Here is a 19177-nt window from a genome sequence, read left to right as displayed (position 1 = left end):
ATGAATCAGTGACCTCCAAAAGCATCTGTCATGAACCATCCTGTTCAGATCTTGTAAGTTCAGGTCTGTGGCTTCCTTTGTGGAATCAATCCATCTCTTATTTGGCCTTCCTCTTTTTCTACTCCCTTCTGTTTTCCCCAGCATTATTGCCTTTTCTAGTGAATAATTTCTTCTCATGATGTGTCCAAAGTATGATAACCTCAGTTTCATCATTTTAGCTTCTAGGGATAGTTCTGGTTTAATTTGTTCTAACACCCCATTATTTGTCTTTTTTGCAGTCCATGATATGCGCAAAGCTCTCCTCCAACACCACATTTCAAATGAGTTGATTTTTCTCTTATTCGCTTTTTTCACTGTCCAACTTTCAGATCCACACATAGAGATCGGAAATACCATGGTCTGAATGAGCCTGACTTTGATGATACATCTTTGCATTTGAGGACCTTTTCTAGTTCTCTTATGGCTGCCCTCCCAGTCCTAGCCTACTTCTGATTTCTTGACTTTTTGTCTCCATTTTGGTTAATGACTATGCTGAGGCATTGATAATCCTTGACAAGTTCAATTTTATTTATTTATTTATTTATTTATTTATTTATTTATTTATTATACTTGTATACTGCCCCATAGCCGAAGCTCTCTGGGCGGTTTACAGTAACTAAAAACAAATACAATTTAAAATACATCTTTTAACAAAAAACAATTTAAAACATAATTAAAAAATTTAAAACAATATTTTTATATATATGTATTTTTTTTTTAGTATTGTATTAGTTATTGATTTGTGTTGTTTTCTTTTTGTATTATTTTGGTTTTGAAAATTAGAATAAAAAAAATTTAATTGAAAAAAAAAATTTAAAACAATAAAAAACACATGCTAAAATGCCTGGGAGAAGAGGAAAGTCTTGACCTGGCGCCGAAAAGGTAACAGTGTTGGCGCCAGGCGCACCTCGTCAAGCAAATCATTCCATAATTTGGGGGCCACCACTGAAAAGGTCCTCTCCCTTGTTGCCATTCTCCAAGCTTCCCTCTGAGTAGGCACCCGGAGGAGGGCCTTTGATCTTGAACATAGTGTACGGGTGGGTTCGTATCGGCAGAGGCATTCCGTCAGGTATTGTGGTCCCAAGCCGTGTAAGGCTTTATAGGTCAAAACCAGCACCTTGAATCGAGCTCGGAAACATAAAGGCAGCCAGTGCAAGCGGCTCAGAATTGGTTTTATATGTTTGGACCATCTGGTCCCTGTTACCAATCTGGCCGCTGCATTTTGCACAAGCTGCAGTTTCTGAACCGTCTTCAAAGGCAGCCCCATGTAGAGTGCATTGCAGTAATCTAATTTAGAGGTTACCAGAGCATGGACAGCTGAAGCCAGGTTATCCCTGTCCAGATAGGGACGTAGTTGGGCCACCAACTGAAGTTGGTAGAAGGCACTCCGTGCCACCGAGGCTACCTGAGCCTCAAGTGACAGAGATGGTTCTGGGAGAACCCCCAAGCTACGAACCTGCTCCTTCAGGGGGAGTGCAACCTCATCCAGGACAGGTTGGACATCCACCATCCGGTCAGAAGAACCACCCACTAGCAGCATCTCAGTCTTGTCTGGATTGAGCCTCAGTTTATTAGCCCTCATCCAGTCCATTTTCGCAGCCAGGCACCGGTTCAGCACATTGACAGCCTCACCTGAAGAAGATGAAAAGGAGAAATAGAGCTGCGTGTCATCAGCATACTGATGGCAACGCACTCCAAAACTCTGGTTGACCGCACCCAATGGTTTCATGTATATGTTGAACAGCATGGGGGACATTACTGACCCCTGCAGAACCCCATACTGGAGAGTCCAGGGTGCCGAGCAATGTTTCCCAAGCACCACCTTCTGGAGGCGACCTGCCAAGTAGGAGTGGAACCACCGCAATGCAGTACCTCCCACTCCCAACTCAGCTAGTCTCCCCAGAAGGATACCATGGTCGATGGTATTGAAAGCCGCTGAGAGATCAAGGAGAATCAACAGAGTCACACTCCCCCTGTCTCTCTCCCGACAAAGGTAATCATACAGGGCAACCAAGGCTGTTTCCATGCCAAAAAACCCGACTGAAATGGATCCAGATAATCGGTCTCATCCAAGAGTTTCTGGAGCTGGCCCGCAACCACTCGTTCAAGGACCTTGCCCAGGAATGGAACATTTGCTACCAGCCTATAGTTATTAGAGGGTCTCTTCAGGAGTGGTCTCACTACTGCCTCTTTCAGGCAGCCAGGGACCACCCCCTCTTGCAGAGAGGCATTAATCACTTCCCTGGCCCAGCTGGCTGTTCCATCCCTGCTAGCTTTTATTAGCCAAGAAGGGCAAGGATCCAGCACAGAAGTGGTTGCACAAACCTGTCCAAGCACCTTGTCAACGTCCTCAAGCTGCACCAACTGAAACTCATCCAAGAAATCGGGACAAGGCTGTGCTCTGGATACCTCGCTTGATTCACCTGCTATAACACAGGAGTCTAAGTCCTGGCGGATGCTAAAGATTTTATCCTGGAAGTGCCTAGCAAATTCATGACAGGGGGCCTCAGATGGTTCTACCTTGTCCCTGGGGCCAGAGTTTAATAGCCCCCGGACAATTCTGAAGAGTTCTGCTTTCAAACTGATGATTTAATAGTGGCAGCAAAATATTTTTTTGCTGCCCTTACTGCCCCTAAATACAGCTTACCATATGCGCTTACCAGTGTATAATCCACTAGGAGTTCGTTTCCATCTGCACTCAAGCCATCTCCGATACTGTTTCATCGCTCTCAGCTCTGGGGTATACCATGGAGCCGTACGAGCTCGACACAGGAGAGGGCGCTCAAGAGCAATCATGTCAACCACCCGGGTCATTTCTGTATTCCACAGCTCGACCAGGGTTTTGACAGGAGCGCCAGCCCTATCAGCCGGAAAACTCCTCAGAGTCCTTTGGAAACCATCCGGATCCATTAGTCTCTGGGGCAGACCAACTTAATAGGTCCCCCACCCTTGCAGAGGGGAAAAGCCACTGTAAGTCTAAACTTCAGCAAGCAGTGATCTGACCATGACAGAGGGACTGATGTAAGGCCCCCCACATTCAGATCACCAACTCCATGTCCAGTTGCAAAAACCAAATCTAGAGTATGCCCTGCTACATGTGTTGGGCCAATGGCATGTTGGGACAGTCCCATGGTTGTCATGGAAACCATGAAATCCTGAGCTGCCCCGGATAAGGTGGCCTCGGCATGGATGTTGACATTCCTCAGAACCAACAGTCTGGGGGATCTCAACAGTACACCTGAGACCACCTCCGTCAGCTCAGCTAGGGAGTCTGTTGGGCAGCGGGGTGGGCAGTACACCAACAGAATCCTCAGTCTGTCCCGCTGACCCAACATAAGGTGCAAACACTCCAGACCAGTAGTCACATGGACAGGGTGCTTGCAGAGGGAGATGGAACTCCTATAGACCACAGCAACCCCCCCTCCCCGACCCTCAGGTCTACCCTGATGCTGGACCAGGTACCCTGGTGGACATAGCTGGGAGAGACTGACTCCTCCCTGCTCACCCACCCAGGTCTCGGTTATACATGCTAGATTGGCTGCCTCATCCACAATTAAATCATGGAGATCTTATTATGCACCGATCTGGTATTTAGGAGCAGCATCCGGAGGCCTGACATCTGGCTGATAGGGCAACCAACAGACCTGCGGGTGTGGGGAGGACCGGAACAAGGCACAATTGTTAACTGCCTGGGCTGCATTCCCCTTACCTGGCAAGTCCTCCTCACAACGCAATGTCCTCATTGTCAACTTTAAAGTTACATAAATCTTCTGTTGTCATTACTTACACGAATAATATAGTTATCAGCATCATAAAATTGACTTAAACCCATCAACCTCTAAAAGCCTGACAAAAAGGTTAGTTTTTGCCTTGTGTCTGAAAGAATATAGAGGTGGGACAAGATACATTACAGTGGAGACTGGGTAGATCATTCCACAGACATAGAGCTTTTGCATGGACCCCCACACTATACACCTCATTTAATGCAGGGACCACCATAGGTCTTAACATCTAGGCAGGTTGCTACAGGAGACAGTGTTCTTTTAGCTATCTGGGCTGCAGCCCGTTCAGGACTTTAAATGTTATTAGATCTTGAATTAGACCTGCAAGATAATTGGCAACCAGTGCAGCTGCTGGAGAATAGGAGTTATATGCAATTATGCTACTGTTGTATGAACACCCCTAGTGTATTATACAGTATATGTTCTCTTCCCCTCCCCTGAGGTTTTCTCCCAATGACACATAGATCTGGCTTGCACATCATGGTAATCCATGGTTTAAATAAATAAAAAGGGTATGCCTGTTAACATATTCTGCTGCTGGCACCCCTGCCTTCACCCCACCCCACTTCTACTCACAGCAGTGGCCCAAAGTATTTAGATAACTTACATGAATCCCCCCCTCCAGTTTGCACTGCTTAAGAAGGAAACTTTCTGAATTTATCTGATCATTTCCCACACAAGCAGCCATTTCTTTTCCTCTCCTCTCTGCAGTACAGCACAATCCCATACATTGCTTCTCATAAAGTAAACTACATTAAGTGTAGTGGGGCTTACAGCAGGGCTTCATTTTAAGAGCTTCCTCATTACTGCTCTCAGAACACCCTCCCCATATCCCCTAAAGGAATCCCCCCCAGCTCTCCTTGGGGAAATTCTCAGATCTCCCTCTCCCTCTCTCTCTCCCCCCCTGTCTCTCACACACTTTAGACCCATCTTTTGTCCCTTCCCTAAAGAGGCATGTATCAGCTTCTGACAAATAGAATCTTGCCTACAAAAGAACAAGAATGTGCATCTTTCTCCCTGAAATTCAGCATGCATACCCCTTTGTATACATCATCACCTGCATGCTTTCAGTTCCATAGGATGAATTCTTACCTCTGGGTGGCTGTGTGTTGGGGCTGGGGTGCCTGTGCAATATATGTCACCTATCTTGTCTGGCTTCTTTGAGGTGTGTGGTGAGTGTGGGAGAAATATGTAATACCCTCCTCTCCAAGCTTTATTTCTGTGCATAGTGTATGCAACTATTTGTGTAGATGTGGTTTTGGGCTTTCATTCACTGTGTTTGTTTGAACTGGTTTTAATGTAAGTTGCTTTGGGTCATTTTTGTGAGGAAAGTGACTAACAAATATAATCAATAATAATGTTAAATGGTGTCTTCCCACTGTGACATTGTCCTCTCTCTTTCTCTCACTCCTTCACAGGCCCTGGGAGACAGAAATACGCAGGATGTTTTTTACTTTCTGTCCCTTTGCAGGGGAGGGAGTGATGTGGGCATGGTCAAAAGTCTGTATGGAATAGGCTAATGGAATAGGGTGCTTCATAGGTAAGAGAATAAAGCTGATAATGACTACAGCCGCAGAGCAGAGATGAATGTAGCAGAGGGGAAACGATTGAGGGGAAGCGCACACACACAAAAACCACATCCAGGGTATTTCCTGTCAAGTTCCATCTGCTGGTGTGGTAGACAGCAAGCAGTGAAATGGCAAGGAGTACAGTGGCTGAAAAAAAGGGGAATGTGTGGACTCTTGTGCCAGTCATGTATACAGAAAATAATGGATATGAAGAACCAGTTTATGTGATAATGATGCCCCCATCAGAGCACAGCCTCAGTACTGCAGCTAAATGAGTGAACATTACACAATTCTTTTGGTCTTATTTCTGTGCCCAGGATCCTAATGAGAACCGAATAGGGCAGTGGGTGGATGTGAAGCCTCACCATGGCATTGTGGATCTGTCCTTCCCACTGGCCTCTGAAGCAGCCCTGGGAACATACAGCATTGAAGTGGGACGTATGGCTGACATTGATCGGTTGACAAAAAGAGAATTCACAGTGGAGGAGTATGGTGAGATTTCAAAGACAGACCATTATGGTTGCAGAGGGGATGGAGTGGGGTGGCTCTAACAATAAAACATGCTATTAAATTCCTATTATTCCTCCCCTTCCCCCTTCCCTCCATTTGGTTTAATATGTGGTGGAGCTGGTGAGGATAAAATATTTTATTTGTTTATTGATTTACATTTCACTTTTCTTTGCTAGGAATCCTAGCTGCCTTATATATTTGTTTTTGTTTTTAAGAAAAGCAGGTCCCTTAATTAGACTGCAATCCTCTTAGTCAGTGAGGCTTATATCTGAGTAGATATGTATAGGATTGTCCTGTAAAATTAAAATTTATACATTTATGCTTTGTGCCACTAGTAAGATGCTATTGCATTCTCTTCTTCCTGCTACATGGCAGGGAAGATAAAGGATGAATCCCCTCCAACAATGTCTGAGAGAGAGCAGCCAACTCTAATAAGTACCTCTGAACCCAGAGATAGCATGAGCAATACAGATGCAGGCTTTCTCCCATTTCCACACCACTTGTGATAGACTTCAGTTTACCTTCTGTTTCCACAAAGTTAGGAATGTCTAGCAAAGTCCATGGGGCTTTGCATTCTGCAGGTCTGTTACCCTCCAATTAGCCAAAGGTGCTTCTAGACTGGTGGCTTTTAGTGCCAGCCAGTCATTGGCTTCCACAATATGCTACATGTGGAATTGCAACTGACTTTCCATCCTTTGGATGGTATAGTGCTTCTTGTATGAACATCCCACGATGCCAGCCTTCTCCAGCATGCTGTGATGACTGGGCTGATGGAAGTTATAGTCCAAAACATCTGGAGGGCACCAGGTTGGGGAAGGCTGCTCTGTGCTTTGTCCACTTAAGTGGGCATGACATAATCATATGACCAGGTGAGTGACTAAACCACCCTGAAGCTGCTCATTGTTTGTGGTGTGTTCATTTATTTTTCTTTTGTTAAAAAGGTTGTGCTAAAACTCTTTTTAGCTTACATTAAAATAATTGTGCAATAGTCAAAAGAAAAACAATTTTTGTAAACAAATGCATTAATTTTCTTCATTTTGTTTTGCAATACATAGATTAAAAATTGCAACTTAAACCTGGATTTAAAACCACAAATTATTAATATGTTGCCAACCAGGAAGGCCACATATTTAATTTTTTTAATCTATTTTAAAATTTGTGCCAAATCACTTTTTTACATAATCCTTTTGCATATCTATATATATGTAAGAAACTGCTTTAGTGCAACTTAGAAGATAGATTTTATAAAGTCTCTGAAGTGGCACTGACTGGGTCCTGAAATAGCATAGTGATAGGTTCAAGTACCTGAAAGGCACAGCACATGGCCAAACCATACCTTGTCAAACAGATAAAGTAATACAAACACAACCTATATGACCAGAAATTGTATGGCTGCTCCATTTCTTTAAAAAAAGTCAGATTTTGTGAGGTCTCAAATGAGATACAGGACAAACAAAGGAGAACAATGAATTGGTGACCATGTCATATAGATGCCCCATAAAAAAGTGAGTGAACAAAAAGCAGAAATTCCAGAGTAAACCTCTAGTATGGATTATCTGGAAGCACTTTACTTCAAGAATCCTGTACATATTTGTTCTGAGCAGTGGGGAGTACGCATCATTTCAGGATATCAAACACAGATGGAGTTTTAATATCACTTGAAAGTGTCTTAACCCTAGTCTGTGATTATTAACGTGTTATGATCGTATTTTTATGCTTCTTCAAAATCTAAGTATGATTTCTGACTTTGAATTCATATATTTCAGGAGCAGCTCTTAACTTTGTTCAGTGTTGGTTTCAGTGATGTAACTGATGCATGATGGGTTCAGGCCCCTGTGATCATTTTATCCACTTACTTTCTTCTTTTCCCCTCCTCATGTCTCATTACAGAGCTGCCTAAATTTGAAGTTTTGTTTGAGTTCCCATCACTAGTCACCACATCAGATGAAGAATTTCAGGTCAACGTGTGCAGCAAGTAAGAACTTTGTGGTAAACAATATTCCCACACACTTTTAGTTTTCAACCTTTTCAGACCCAGTTTCGCTGTGTTAACATATATCCGTTCATCCCTCTTGGTCTGTTTTTTTCCTTCTCTGCCTCAGTCTACACTGCAGGGACATGCTTGTTTAACACCTAATTCTCTGTAGGGAACCCTGACAAAACACCTAAAGAATCTTTAGCACCTGCACCCAGTTATGATTTTCAGGAATTTTTGAAGGAAGGAAAGAGCCATGACAGTTGTAGTATAGAACCATATAAATGTGTAAAATAGAATTGGTATCATAGAATAATAGAGTTGGAAGGGGCTTATAAGGCCATCAACCCCTTGCTCAATGCAGGAATCCAGTTTAAAGCATACGCAATAGGTGGCTGTCTAGCTGCCTCTTGAATGCCTCCAGTGTTGGACACCTCCCCACCTCCCTAGGTAATTGGTTCCATTGTTGTATCACTCTAACAGTTAGGATTTTCCTGATGTTCAGTTGAAATCTGGCTTCCTGTAATTTGAGTTTATTATTCCATGTCCTGCAATCTGGGACAATTGAAAAGAGATCCTGGCCCTCCTCTGTGTGACAACCTTTCAACTACTTGAAGAGTGCTTTCATATCTCCTGTCAGTCTTCTCTTCTCAAGGCTTTCAGTGTCTCCTCATAGGGCTTTGTTTCCAGTCCCCTGATCATCCTCGTTGCCATCCTCTGAACCTGTTCCAGTTTGTCTGCATCCTTCTTGAAGTGCAGAGACCAGAAGTGCATTACTCAAGATGAGGCCTAACCAGTGCCAAATACGGGGGAAGTAGTTCTTCACGCAATTTGGAAACTATACTTCTGTTAATGCAGCCTACAATAGCATTTGCTTTTTTTGCAGCCACACCACACTGTTGGCTCATATTCAGCTTGTGATCAACAACAATCCTAAAATCCTTCTCGCATGTAGTATTGCTGAGCCATCTTATAACTCATCTTATAACTGTGCACTTGCTTCTTTTTCCTAGGTGTAGAACTTTGCACTTATCCCTGTTAAATTTCATTTTGTTGTTTTCAGCCCAAGGTATACCTTTATTCCTTCTCCTTCTGCCCCTCATCCTCATTTCCTACTTCTAAAAAATTAAAAAGAAAATAAAACAGTGTTGTGCGGTGTCCTTCTTTCATCAATGTGACTCATCTTGGGTCAGGCAGTAATCTGCTTGCAGCTTCTAATCCCTTATGGAAGACCAGTGCCATAGGCTGCACCAACTCATGCTGGAGAGAGTATTTCATTCCCAGACTTGACTACAATATTGTACCTTCTCTCTTCCTATTTTGCTTCAGCAGGAAATAGGTTCTTTCAAGCTCCCAAGATCTTTTCCTCTATATTAAAGTGGTGGTTTTAATTTGTGTCATTCTATTTATGGACACAGTTGTTCATTTGCATTTATGCTTTCCTACCGAACTTTTTAGGTTCAGGGAAGTCTTCTGTATTGGCTATTGGCTATTGAGGAATCCCTGCTCATTGGGAATGGACTCCTCTGTGTTGCAGAAAATCTGTAAATGTTTTGGGGCACACAGTTCACTCTGAGCGCTCTATGTGCTCACTATCGCACCACATGAACTAAGTGCTTCTGAGAGCATACTTAGCCCTCTCCTGTGGCCATTTTAAAAGGCAATTGGAAATGGAGAACTAGTTCTTTCAGAGAAGCTTCTCTGTCATTACTGTTAATCTCATTGAATGACGTCCCGTAAGCTCCTGAGAAACTCTATGGTTCTAGAGGACACATTATGAACTGCTACAGATTAAAATAACTTCCTTCATGTTTTCTCTCTCTCTCTTGGCTTTTCCTTAGGTACACATATGGGAAGCCTGTTTCAGGAAAGGTGCATCTCACACTGATAAGGGAAGCATCATTTATTTTTGAAGAGGATACAAATGAAACATTATCAGACATTACAAAAGAGTATACTGGTCAGGTGAGCTAACTGGTGGCAGGGGGAGGTGTCTTTGGACAGATGGGAGGTTGGGATGAATTATCTTCCCCTGCCCTTTGGTTAAGAGACTCGAGGCCTTGTCCTGTTTTCCTTACTTTCTCTTTCTCCCCGCAGCCAAAGAAGGTGGGTGGGGAGGAGGAGAGAAGTGCTCCATTGGGCCAGATTGATCTATAGGGAGGGTATCTCAGTTACTCAGTATCCTGTTTTATAGATTTGGCAGTGAACATGTAGTGCTCCTTGTATAACACCTATTTGCTTGGTGTTGTTCACACCCCTAATCATGTGCTTCTGTAAAAGATGCAAAATTCCATTTCTAAAGGTGAGGACCATGGCTGTTGTACACACTAATGGTAGCATTGTCCACCACCTGAATGTGAGGAAAGAGAGTCAAATTAGACTGGACAGCTATCTGCGGGAGATGTTCTAGCTGTGGATTTCCTGCTGTGAGCAGGGAGTTGGACTCGATGGCCTACAAGGCCCCTTCCAACTCTATGATTCTATGATTCTATGACATTACAGTAAAAGCTGCCAAAAATGCCAGGCTGTGCATCTCTTCCTACCCCTCCTTTTGTTACAATGTCTAATTAAGGACATGTTTGAATTGACTTGTCATCATCACTCCATCATGCTACTCCCCTAAGTACTGGCTGCCATGGACCAGGGGGATGTGGTGAAATCATGTTATGCATTTCCTCAAGTAGACAACCGAATGGTGAAAAGAGGGGGAATTTGATGCGCAGCTGCTGTTTTTAGTGCCAAATGAGCTTTTACCCTAGTGGAGACTCACTTATGCTTACTGTTTTACGTGGCTGATACAAACCTGAAAAGGAGAGTGCATGGCTAAGGCACACCGAATCTAGAAGAAAATATAAAACTGTAGGTTCCCTTATAGTCTCTTGTATAATTTTTCAAAATAGTATTGCTCTTGTTCAGCTGACATAGTTCTTTCAGTGTATGAGCAACAACACAAAGTCACCTTTTTCTGTCATGATCCCTGTATCTAGCAGAGGTTGCAGGGGGACCAGATGGGGAGCCAGGTCAGGGTGAGGGCTCAGAGCTGACTGCTGGAGACTGGGAGTCCATTGCACCTGAGGGTGCTGAACAGGAACTCCCAAAGGAACCTCTGAAACCACCAGGGCCTATAGGGCCAGAGCTTGGATCCTCATGGGTACCTTCCCCCAAGCCTGAAGAACCAGATGCCTCTCACCAAACATCATCAGTCTGGTGCCACAGGAAGTACATCAGGAGAGAGGCTATGGAATGTAAGAGGAACACCTGTCTTCAGGCCAGAGGGTTGGCCCTTTAAGGGTAGAGCCCCAAGGAGGAAGTCTGAGGACAGAGGCTTAAAATGTCTCAGTCTGTTCCCAACCCTTGTTAGAGCAAGTTGCCCACTGTGGTCCCAGTAACCTAGCTGCTTTCTCCATGGGATCTGGTATTGGACCAGAACATGACATCTTTGAAAATGTCATCATTTGATTATGATCTTTTGGAGTAACACATTTCTGGTGATATAGCTTCATTTATTAAGTTTCTGTGAAATAACTATATCAGCTGAATAAGATCAATACTAATTTGAAGAATTATACAAGAGGATATAAAGGGATCTGCAGTTATCATCCACATGACATTCTCCAAATTCTCTAGTGAAACAGGATGCAATTCAGATCTCATCTAATAACTGGCAGAATTTGGAGGTCAACTGATGGAGGAGTTCAGAAACATTGTTGTGTTGTTACATACAGTGATTATCACTCATGTTCATATGTTCATTTCAAATATGGTCTTAGTGCCCACTTTTTTTTTACATTTATATCCCACTTTTCTTCCATCATGGAACTCAAGAGATGGAATTTCAAGGTGGTCAACCACCCAGGCATTGACCAAACCCAGACCAGCTCGGCTTCAGCCAAGGAGTGGCCTCATGTGCCTTCAGATCATACCCCGATCACCCTTTATTTTTACTTCCTCTCCCCCATATCCAGATAAAATATAAACTAGCCTTTGATAACTAGTGCAATGGTACAATGTCTCAGAATCCACGTTTGCTAATGTACTTTCTTTTTTTTGTATCTCCAGACGGACAAAACTGGCTGTGTTTCTTTTACCATTAATGGGACTGATATTAATCTGTCTCAAAAAGGCTATCTAAGTCAAGCTGTGTTTTATGCAGATCTGGAGGAGAAAGGAACAGGTACAAGGGATATGAAAAGAAGCAGGAAAATCCAGTTTCACCTCATTTGGTGAATGTTTTCCCCCTGCAAGTTATATTTGACTTGCCCTTCTCATTTTTTCATGTCTTTTTAAATGGGGTGGCGACCCTTGTTGGCCAACGTTGACAGGTGTGCGGGGGAACAATCTACATGTCAATCACATGGTGTCATTATGTCACATGATTGACAAGCAGGTTCTGTCACCCATCTGTCAAAATCCCTTGTGTGGGGATTACAAAGGTGACAGGGAGGTGAGGAGGAAGGAGCATAGGCAGTTTGCAAAACTCATATTTCTCTCCCCCCTCCCTTTCACTTCATGGGATGGGACTTCTCCTGCCCACTGCCTTTGCTTGCAAAATTCACCTTTCTTTTTCCCCCTTTCATGAAGTGAGGAACTTCTGTGCTCTGTTGATGCTCACAAAAGGCATCTTTCTTTCTGTTTGCCTTGGCTGCATAGACCTGTTCCCAGTAGAGTACAGACATGTGCAGTCAAACTGAGCAGAATTTAGCCACCACTTGTTAGTTGACAACTTAGGCTCTAAATCCTGTTTTGTCTGCAAGTGCTTGTTTGCACTGCCAAGGCAGAATTGAACCTTGCCCTCTTGACAGGTGGCCATGGTTTGTGGAAAATGGCCTTGTGAGCCAAACTGAGCTCCCTGGTGGGCCAAGATTGGCCTTCCAGCCAGAGGTTCCCCACCCCTGCTTTAGACTATTGAAAGTTATTGTCAGGGCTTGGTTTCCCTCCAGCATTTCATCTGAGTTTTGAAGTCACACAGGTCCTGCCTTACAGATGTTGTCGATGCAACAACTTTGCAGTCCATACAACAAATATTGGCTATCCTGAGCTGTTTCCTGTCCAGTTTACTCAAGGAAAATGGCACTGCTGATGTGCAAAAATCCTCACCTGTAGTTATAGTCGATCCTGTCAGCGGTGACACCCACCACCGGCAGCTTTCTGTTTAACTGCCAGAAGCCTTCTTGCAGGCATGCACATCAGAGTAGTCCCTGCAGATTTGTATGGGACTAGCAGTTTAATCAGCAGTGGCTGGTGTGTGTGTGTGTGTGTGTGTGTGTGGTCTCTGTTGCTCTCCTGGCCTCCCAACATCACCCCACGCTCCCCCACCACTGACTGAGAGGGGGAAGGGTGGGGAGCTCAGCCCAGCGTGTGGCAGCAGGAGGACTGGATTAGCTCCATCCCAAGCTCCTCATGCCTCAGCCCGTCCCTCTTCCTCTCAGTTAGCGGCAGCGACCTGCAATGTTGGGAGGCCAGGAGAGCAACAGAGGCTACTGTGTTTACAACATCTGCAAAAGTTCTATATGCATTTTTATAAAAAGTATTTTTGTTTCTCATCAAATCAAAATCAAGCATTTTGATCTAAATTATTCTGAGTTGTTGAGAATTTAATTTGATAATTTTGTACCACATTAATAAGGCAGAATGAAAGGGTAACAGACTCTGAACACACACAGAGAGAAATGTATGACATTTCTGTACTATACTAACATTAACCCCAAGAAGTCCAGGAATAATAAATAATGAATCCTAGGATAAAAATGTCAACTTCAGTTTAAGGGAAGAGTTAAGGCTACAGAGCCACTCATTCCCTCACACCCATCCTGCTCCAGCATGACTCTTTTGGTTTAACCAAAAGCTTTCTGTTTACAGGTTCATCCCATTTTATAACTTGACCGATTTCTGTTGAATTGTCCTTTAATTAGTCAGCTTCTATTTCCCACATGTACATTTCTGACTTCCTTTCAGTGAGTTTATTTTTGTTTATTTCAACAATTTTTATACCACTTGATACCATTGTTCTTAAGAGGCGTACAATGATGTTAAAGCAGATACAAAGGAGAAAATCATTTAAAAGTATCCTTAAAATGAGACAAGCTAGAGAGAGAGTGTGAGTGTGAGTGTGAGTGAGGAAGGTCTGGGAGCTAGGAAACTTCCAGTAGTGAGTTGAAAGGAGTTGAGAAAGGGTTCTTTGAGGCAGGAACAGAGAGCTACGCAATGGAAAAGCTGTGAGACTGTAATTAGGTATAATTAAGAAATAAAATATACAACAAACAGGATTGATGATGACAAGACCAACCAGCCTTGTGACAGTAAGAGGCTCACCGGGTAGTATCTGAGAGTAAGAAGACAGTCTCAAGGTCCTTGGGACCTGCAGAGAGTGGTGGAACAATCATGACAGCTTACTTAAAATGCCTGCTGAAATTTTAAAAAAAGTCTTTACCAGGCAGTTAAATGGAGGGGCTGGATCCAAACTATCTTCCATGGATGGTAAAGCTTCTTCTGTCCATAGAAAGGTCTTGATTTCCTGTCCCCTAGCATCTCCCAGTGCCATCTTCATAGTGTTCCTTGGGGATGAAGGACTTTTTGAAAGAGTGTGGAAAGTGATGCTCTTTGGGACGGGACAGAAGCCACTTTCCTACCGCCTCTGCTGTTGGGAGTGAAGTCTGGATCCAACTCATTATTTTTCCATTTATTGTGAAACTGTACGATTTCACTCAAAAGAAAGAGTAAAATTAAAGCTCCCACTGGGAAGTAGAAATCAGCTGCTCAGCGCAGTTGACTAGTCCCCTAGGAAGAAATGAAAGGGGCAGAAGAAGCAGAGCTTGGAAAAGTTACTTTTTTGAACTACAACTCCCATCAGCCCCAGCCAGTGCCATGCTGGCTGGGGCTGATGGGAGTTGTAGTTCAAAAAAGTAACTTTTCCAAGCTCTGACGAAGAAGCAGTTATTAATTAATATTTCAGGGGACCTTTGCTGACTGACTTTTGAGTAACGTTACAGATGTACTCACTGTAGCACTCTTCACACTGCTATGCTGAGCCAACATGTCATCTCTCTGTGCAGGAGTGAAGGAATCGGGATCGGACACTATGGCTATCGCTGTCCAGGAAATGAATGTGGGGTTTTCCCAACTCAATCCATTCTATAAGCAAGGTTTTCCGTACGCTGGAAAGGTAACAGCCTATCGCTTCTGTTTAATAAAGCAGCCCTAGGAAGGTTTACACTAACTTTTTCAAGTAGGCACTGAAATTATCACCTCCTTGTAAGATAGCCCACATGTGAAAGTTTACCTTGTCAGAAAATACTTTGAAAAGTAATGTCTCCCTTATGAGGTAAACTTAGTTTTTCGTAAGGTTGGACTATTTGATATAAACAGCACTCTATGTAAAAACAAAGGTAATAATGTTAGATTGTACAACTTTCAGCCTTTACAATCTCAAAACTAAATGTGTGAATCAACCACACATGTCTCTTTCTTCATATTTTGGGGGTAGAGAAGCAGAATGGAAAAGAGTTGGCTAGCAGCAGAAATGCCTATCAGAAATTTTAGAGTCAATGACACGGCAGCCAAACTACCCTGAGGAGAGCATTCACATCCCAGGATAGCTCAATTATTTCTATCATCCTGCCAAATTGTAATATTCCACCTTCGTCTGTTTGCAGTCAGGTATCAAGGCAATCAAGAGACAGAGAATGTTAAGGAAAAACTGAGGTTAAGCACAGTAAAACAGTCCAAGAGTGAGCATGGTCCTGCAGCAAGGTCATGAGGCAAAGCCACGGTCAAACACAACATGTCAGTCCAAGGGTAGGCAGGATTCCAAGAGCTTCTTCAAAGAAGGAAAGCAAAAGGAGATAGAAACATGGTCAGAACCCTAAATACAGTGACTAGTACATAGGGACAGAAAGAACTGTTGTTTAAAAACACTATATTAGAAGCTCAACTGGAGTGCATACCGCAGATCAGAAAAGGTACCGCCAGGGCCAAGAAGATGCCAGCATGGTTAACGAGCAAAGTCAAGGAAGCTCTTAGAGGCAAAAAGTCTTCCTTCAAAAAATGGAAGTCTTGTCCAAATGAAGAAAATAAAAAAGAACACAAACTCTGGCAAAAGAAATGCAAGAAGACAATAAGGGATGCTAAAAAAGAATTTGAGGAGCACATTGCTAAGAACATAAAAACCAACAACAAAAAATTCTATAAATACATTCAAAGCAGGAGACCATCTAGGGAGACAATTGGACCCTTGGATGATAAGGGAGTCAAAGGTGTACTAAAGAACGATAAGGAGATTGCACAGAAGCTAAATGAATTCTTTGCATCTGTCTTCACAGTGGAAGATATAGGGCAGATCCCTGAACCTGAACTAACATTTGCAGGAAGGAATTCTGAGGAACAGAGACAAATAGTGGTAATGAGAGAGGAAGTTCTAAGCTTAATGGACAATATAAAAACTGACAAATCACCGGGCCCGGATGGCATCCACCCGAGAGTTCTCAAAGAACTCAAAGGTGAAATTGCTGATCTGCTAACTAAAATATGTAACTTGTCCCTCGGGTCCTCCTCCGTGCCTGAGGACTGGAAAGTGGCAAATGTAACGCCAATCTTCAAAAAGGGATCCAGAGGGGATCCCGGAAATTACAGGCCAGTTAGCTTAACTTCTGTCCCTGGAAAACTGGTAGAAAGTATGATTAAAGCTAGATTAACTAAGCACATAGAAGAACAAGCCTTGCTGAAGCAGAGCCAGCATGGCTTCTGCAAGGGAAAGTCCTGTCTCAGTAACCTATTAGAATTCTTTGAGAGTGTCAACAAGCATATAGATAGAGGTGATCCAGTGGACATAGTGTACTTAGACTTTCAAAAAGCGTTTGACAAGGTACCTCACCAAAGGCTTCTGAGGAAGCTTAGCAGTCATGGAATAAGAGGAGAGGTCCTCTTGTGGATAAGGAATTGGTTAAGAAGCAGAGAGCAGAGAGTAGGAATAAACGGACAGTTCTCCCAATGGAGGGCTGTAGAAAGTGGAGTCCCTCAAGGATGGGTATTGGGACCTGTACTTTTCAACTTGTTCATTAATGACCTAGAATTAGGAGTGAGCAGTGAAGTGGCCAAGTTTGCTGATGACACTAAATTGTTCAGGGTTGTTAAAACCAAAAGGGATTGCAAAGAGCTCCAAAAAGACCTCTCGAAACTGAGTGAATGGGCGGAAAAATGGCAAATGCAATTCAATATAAACAAGTGTAAAATTATGCATATTGGAGCAAAAAATCTGAATTTCACATATACGCTCATGGGGTCTGAACTGGCGGTGACCGACCAGGAGAGAGACCTCGGGGTTGTAGTGGACAGCATGATGAAAATGTCGACCCAGTGTGCGGCAGCTGTGAAAAAGGCAAAATCCATGCTAGCAATAATTAGGAAAGGTATTGAAAATAAAACAGCCAATATCATAATGCCATTGTATAAATCTATGGTGCGGCCGCATTTGGAATACTGTGTACAGTTCTGGTCGCCTCATCTCAAAAAGGATATTATAGAGTTGGAAAAGGTTCAGAAGAGGGCAACCAGAATGATCAAGGGGATGGAGCGACTCCCTTACGAGGAAAGGTTGCAGCATTTGGGGCTTTTTAGTTTAGAGAAAAGGTGGGTCAGAGGAGACATGATAGAAGTGTATAAAATTATGCATGGCATTGAGAAAGTGGATAGAGAAAAGTTCTTCTCCCTCTCTCATAATACTAGAACTCGTGGACATTCAAAGAAGCTGAATGTTGGAAGATTCAGGACAGACAAAAGGAAGTACTTCTTTACTCAGCGCATAGTTAAACTATGGAATTTGCTCCCACAAGATGCAGTAATGGCCACCAGCTTGGACGGCTTTAAAAGAAGATTAGACAAATTCATGGAGGACAGGGCTATCAATGGCTACTAGCCATGATGGCTGTGCTGTGCCACCCTAGTCAGAGGCAGCATGCTTCTGAAAACCAGTTGCCGGAAGCCTCAGGAGGGGAGAGTGTTCTTGCACTCGGGTCCTGCTTGCGGGCTTCCCCCAGGCACCTGGTTGGCCACTGTGAGAACAGGATGCTGGACTAGATGGGCCACTGGCCTGATCCAGCAGGCTCTTCTTATGTTCTTATGTTCTTAATAGTTATTGTATAGAAATAGAAGAGGACAGCGAAATGGGAAGAACAAGAGCCCTATTCCAAAAGATTAGAGAAATGAAAGGGAAATTCAAACCCAAAGTAGGGATGCTGAATAATCAATGGGGGAACACACTGATTGACCAAGATGAAATAAAAGGAAGATGGACACAATACACTGAAGAACTCTATAAAAGAGATGCCAGGATGACAGATTCATTCACAGAGGAACTGTGTGATGAAGAACCAGAAATGATAGAATGTGAGGTGAAAGTTGCTCTTAAAATACTTGGAAGAAACCATCACCAGGAACAGATGGCATAACAATAGAGTTGCTACAAGCTACTGAGACTGAATCTGTCCAAAGTTTGACAAAAATTTGTCAAGAAATATGGAAAACTAAACAATGGCCCACAGACTGGAAGCGTTCAATATATATCCCACTTCCAAAGAAAGGGGATCCCAGGGAATGCAGTAATTATCGAACTATTGCCTTAATATCCCATACAAGAAAAGTAATGCTCAAGATCTTATAACAAAGGCTCTTACCATATATGGAGCGAGAAAAGCCAGATTTCCAAGCTGGATTTAGAAAAGGAGGAGGTACCAGAGATCATATTGCAAACATACGTTGGATAATGGACCAGACCAAGGAATTTCAGAAGAAAATCACCCTGTGCTTTATAGATTACAGCAAAGCCTTTGATTGTGTAGATCATGAAAAACCATGGAATGCTTTAAAAGAAATAGGGGTGCCACAGCATCTGATTGTCCTGATGCACAATCTATACTTTGGGCAAGAGGCTACTATAAGGACAGAATATGGAGAAACCTATCGGATCCTAATTGGAAAGGGTGTGAGACAGGGGTGTATTTTATCACCCTATTTGTTTAATCTTTACGCAGAACATATCATACGGAAAGCGGGATTGGACCAAGGTGAAGGAGATGTGAAAATTGGAGGGAGAAATATCAATAATTTAAGATATGCAGACGATACCATACTACTAGCAGAAACCAGTAATGATTTGAAACAAATGCTGATGAAAGTTAAAGAGGAAAGCACAAAAGCAGGACTACAGCTGAACATCAAGAAGACCAAAGTAATGACAACAGAAGATTTATGTAGCTTTAAAGTTGACAACGAGGACATTGAACTTGTCAAGGATTATCAATACCTCGGCA

At 43.0% G+C, this 19177-nt stretch overlaps 1 protein-coding gene across 5 annotated transcripts in view; it reads left to right on the top strand.

Annotated features, from left to right (window-relative positions):
- Nucleotides 1-19177, top strand: part of LOC133363794 (alpha-2-macroglobulin-like protein 1) — a 178864-nt gene that overhangs the window by 29566 nt on the left and 130121 nt on the right. For all 5 annotated transcript variants that reach the window (XM_061583281.1, XM_061583270.1, XM_061583261.1 and 2 more), the window contains exons 7-11: nt 5707-5881; nt 7790-7874; nt 9716-9839; nt 11934-12048; nt 14927-15036. In XM_061583281.1, coding sequence (XP_061439265.1) covers nt 5707-5881; nt 7790-7874; nt 9716-9839; nt 11934-12048; nt 14927-15036 — 609 coding nt within the window. The remainder of the gene's footprint in view (nt 1-5706; nt 5882-7789; nt 7875-9715; nt 9840-11933; nt 12049-14926; nt 15037-19177) is intronic.

This window comes from Rhineura floridana, chromosome 1 (genome assembly GCF_030035675.1).
Source record: "Rhineura floridana isolate rRhiFlo1 chromosome 1, rRhiFlo1.hap2, whole genome shotgun sequence".
NCBI classification, from domain to species: Eukaryota; Metazoa; Chordata; class Lepidosauria; order Squamata; family Rhineuridae; genus Rhineura; species Rhineura floridana.
This window is presented reverse-complemented; position numbering and strand designations above follow the sequence as displayed.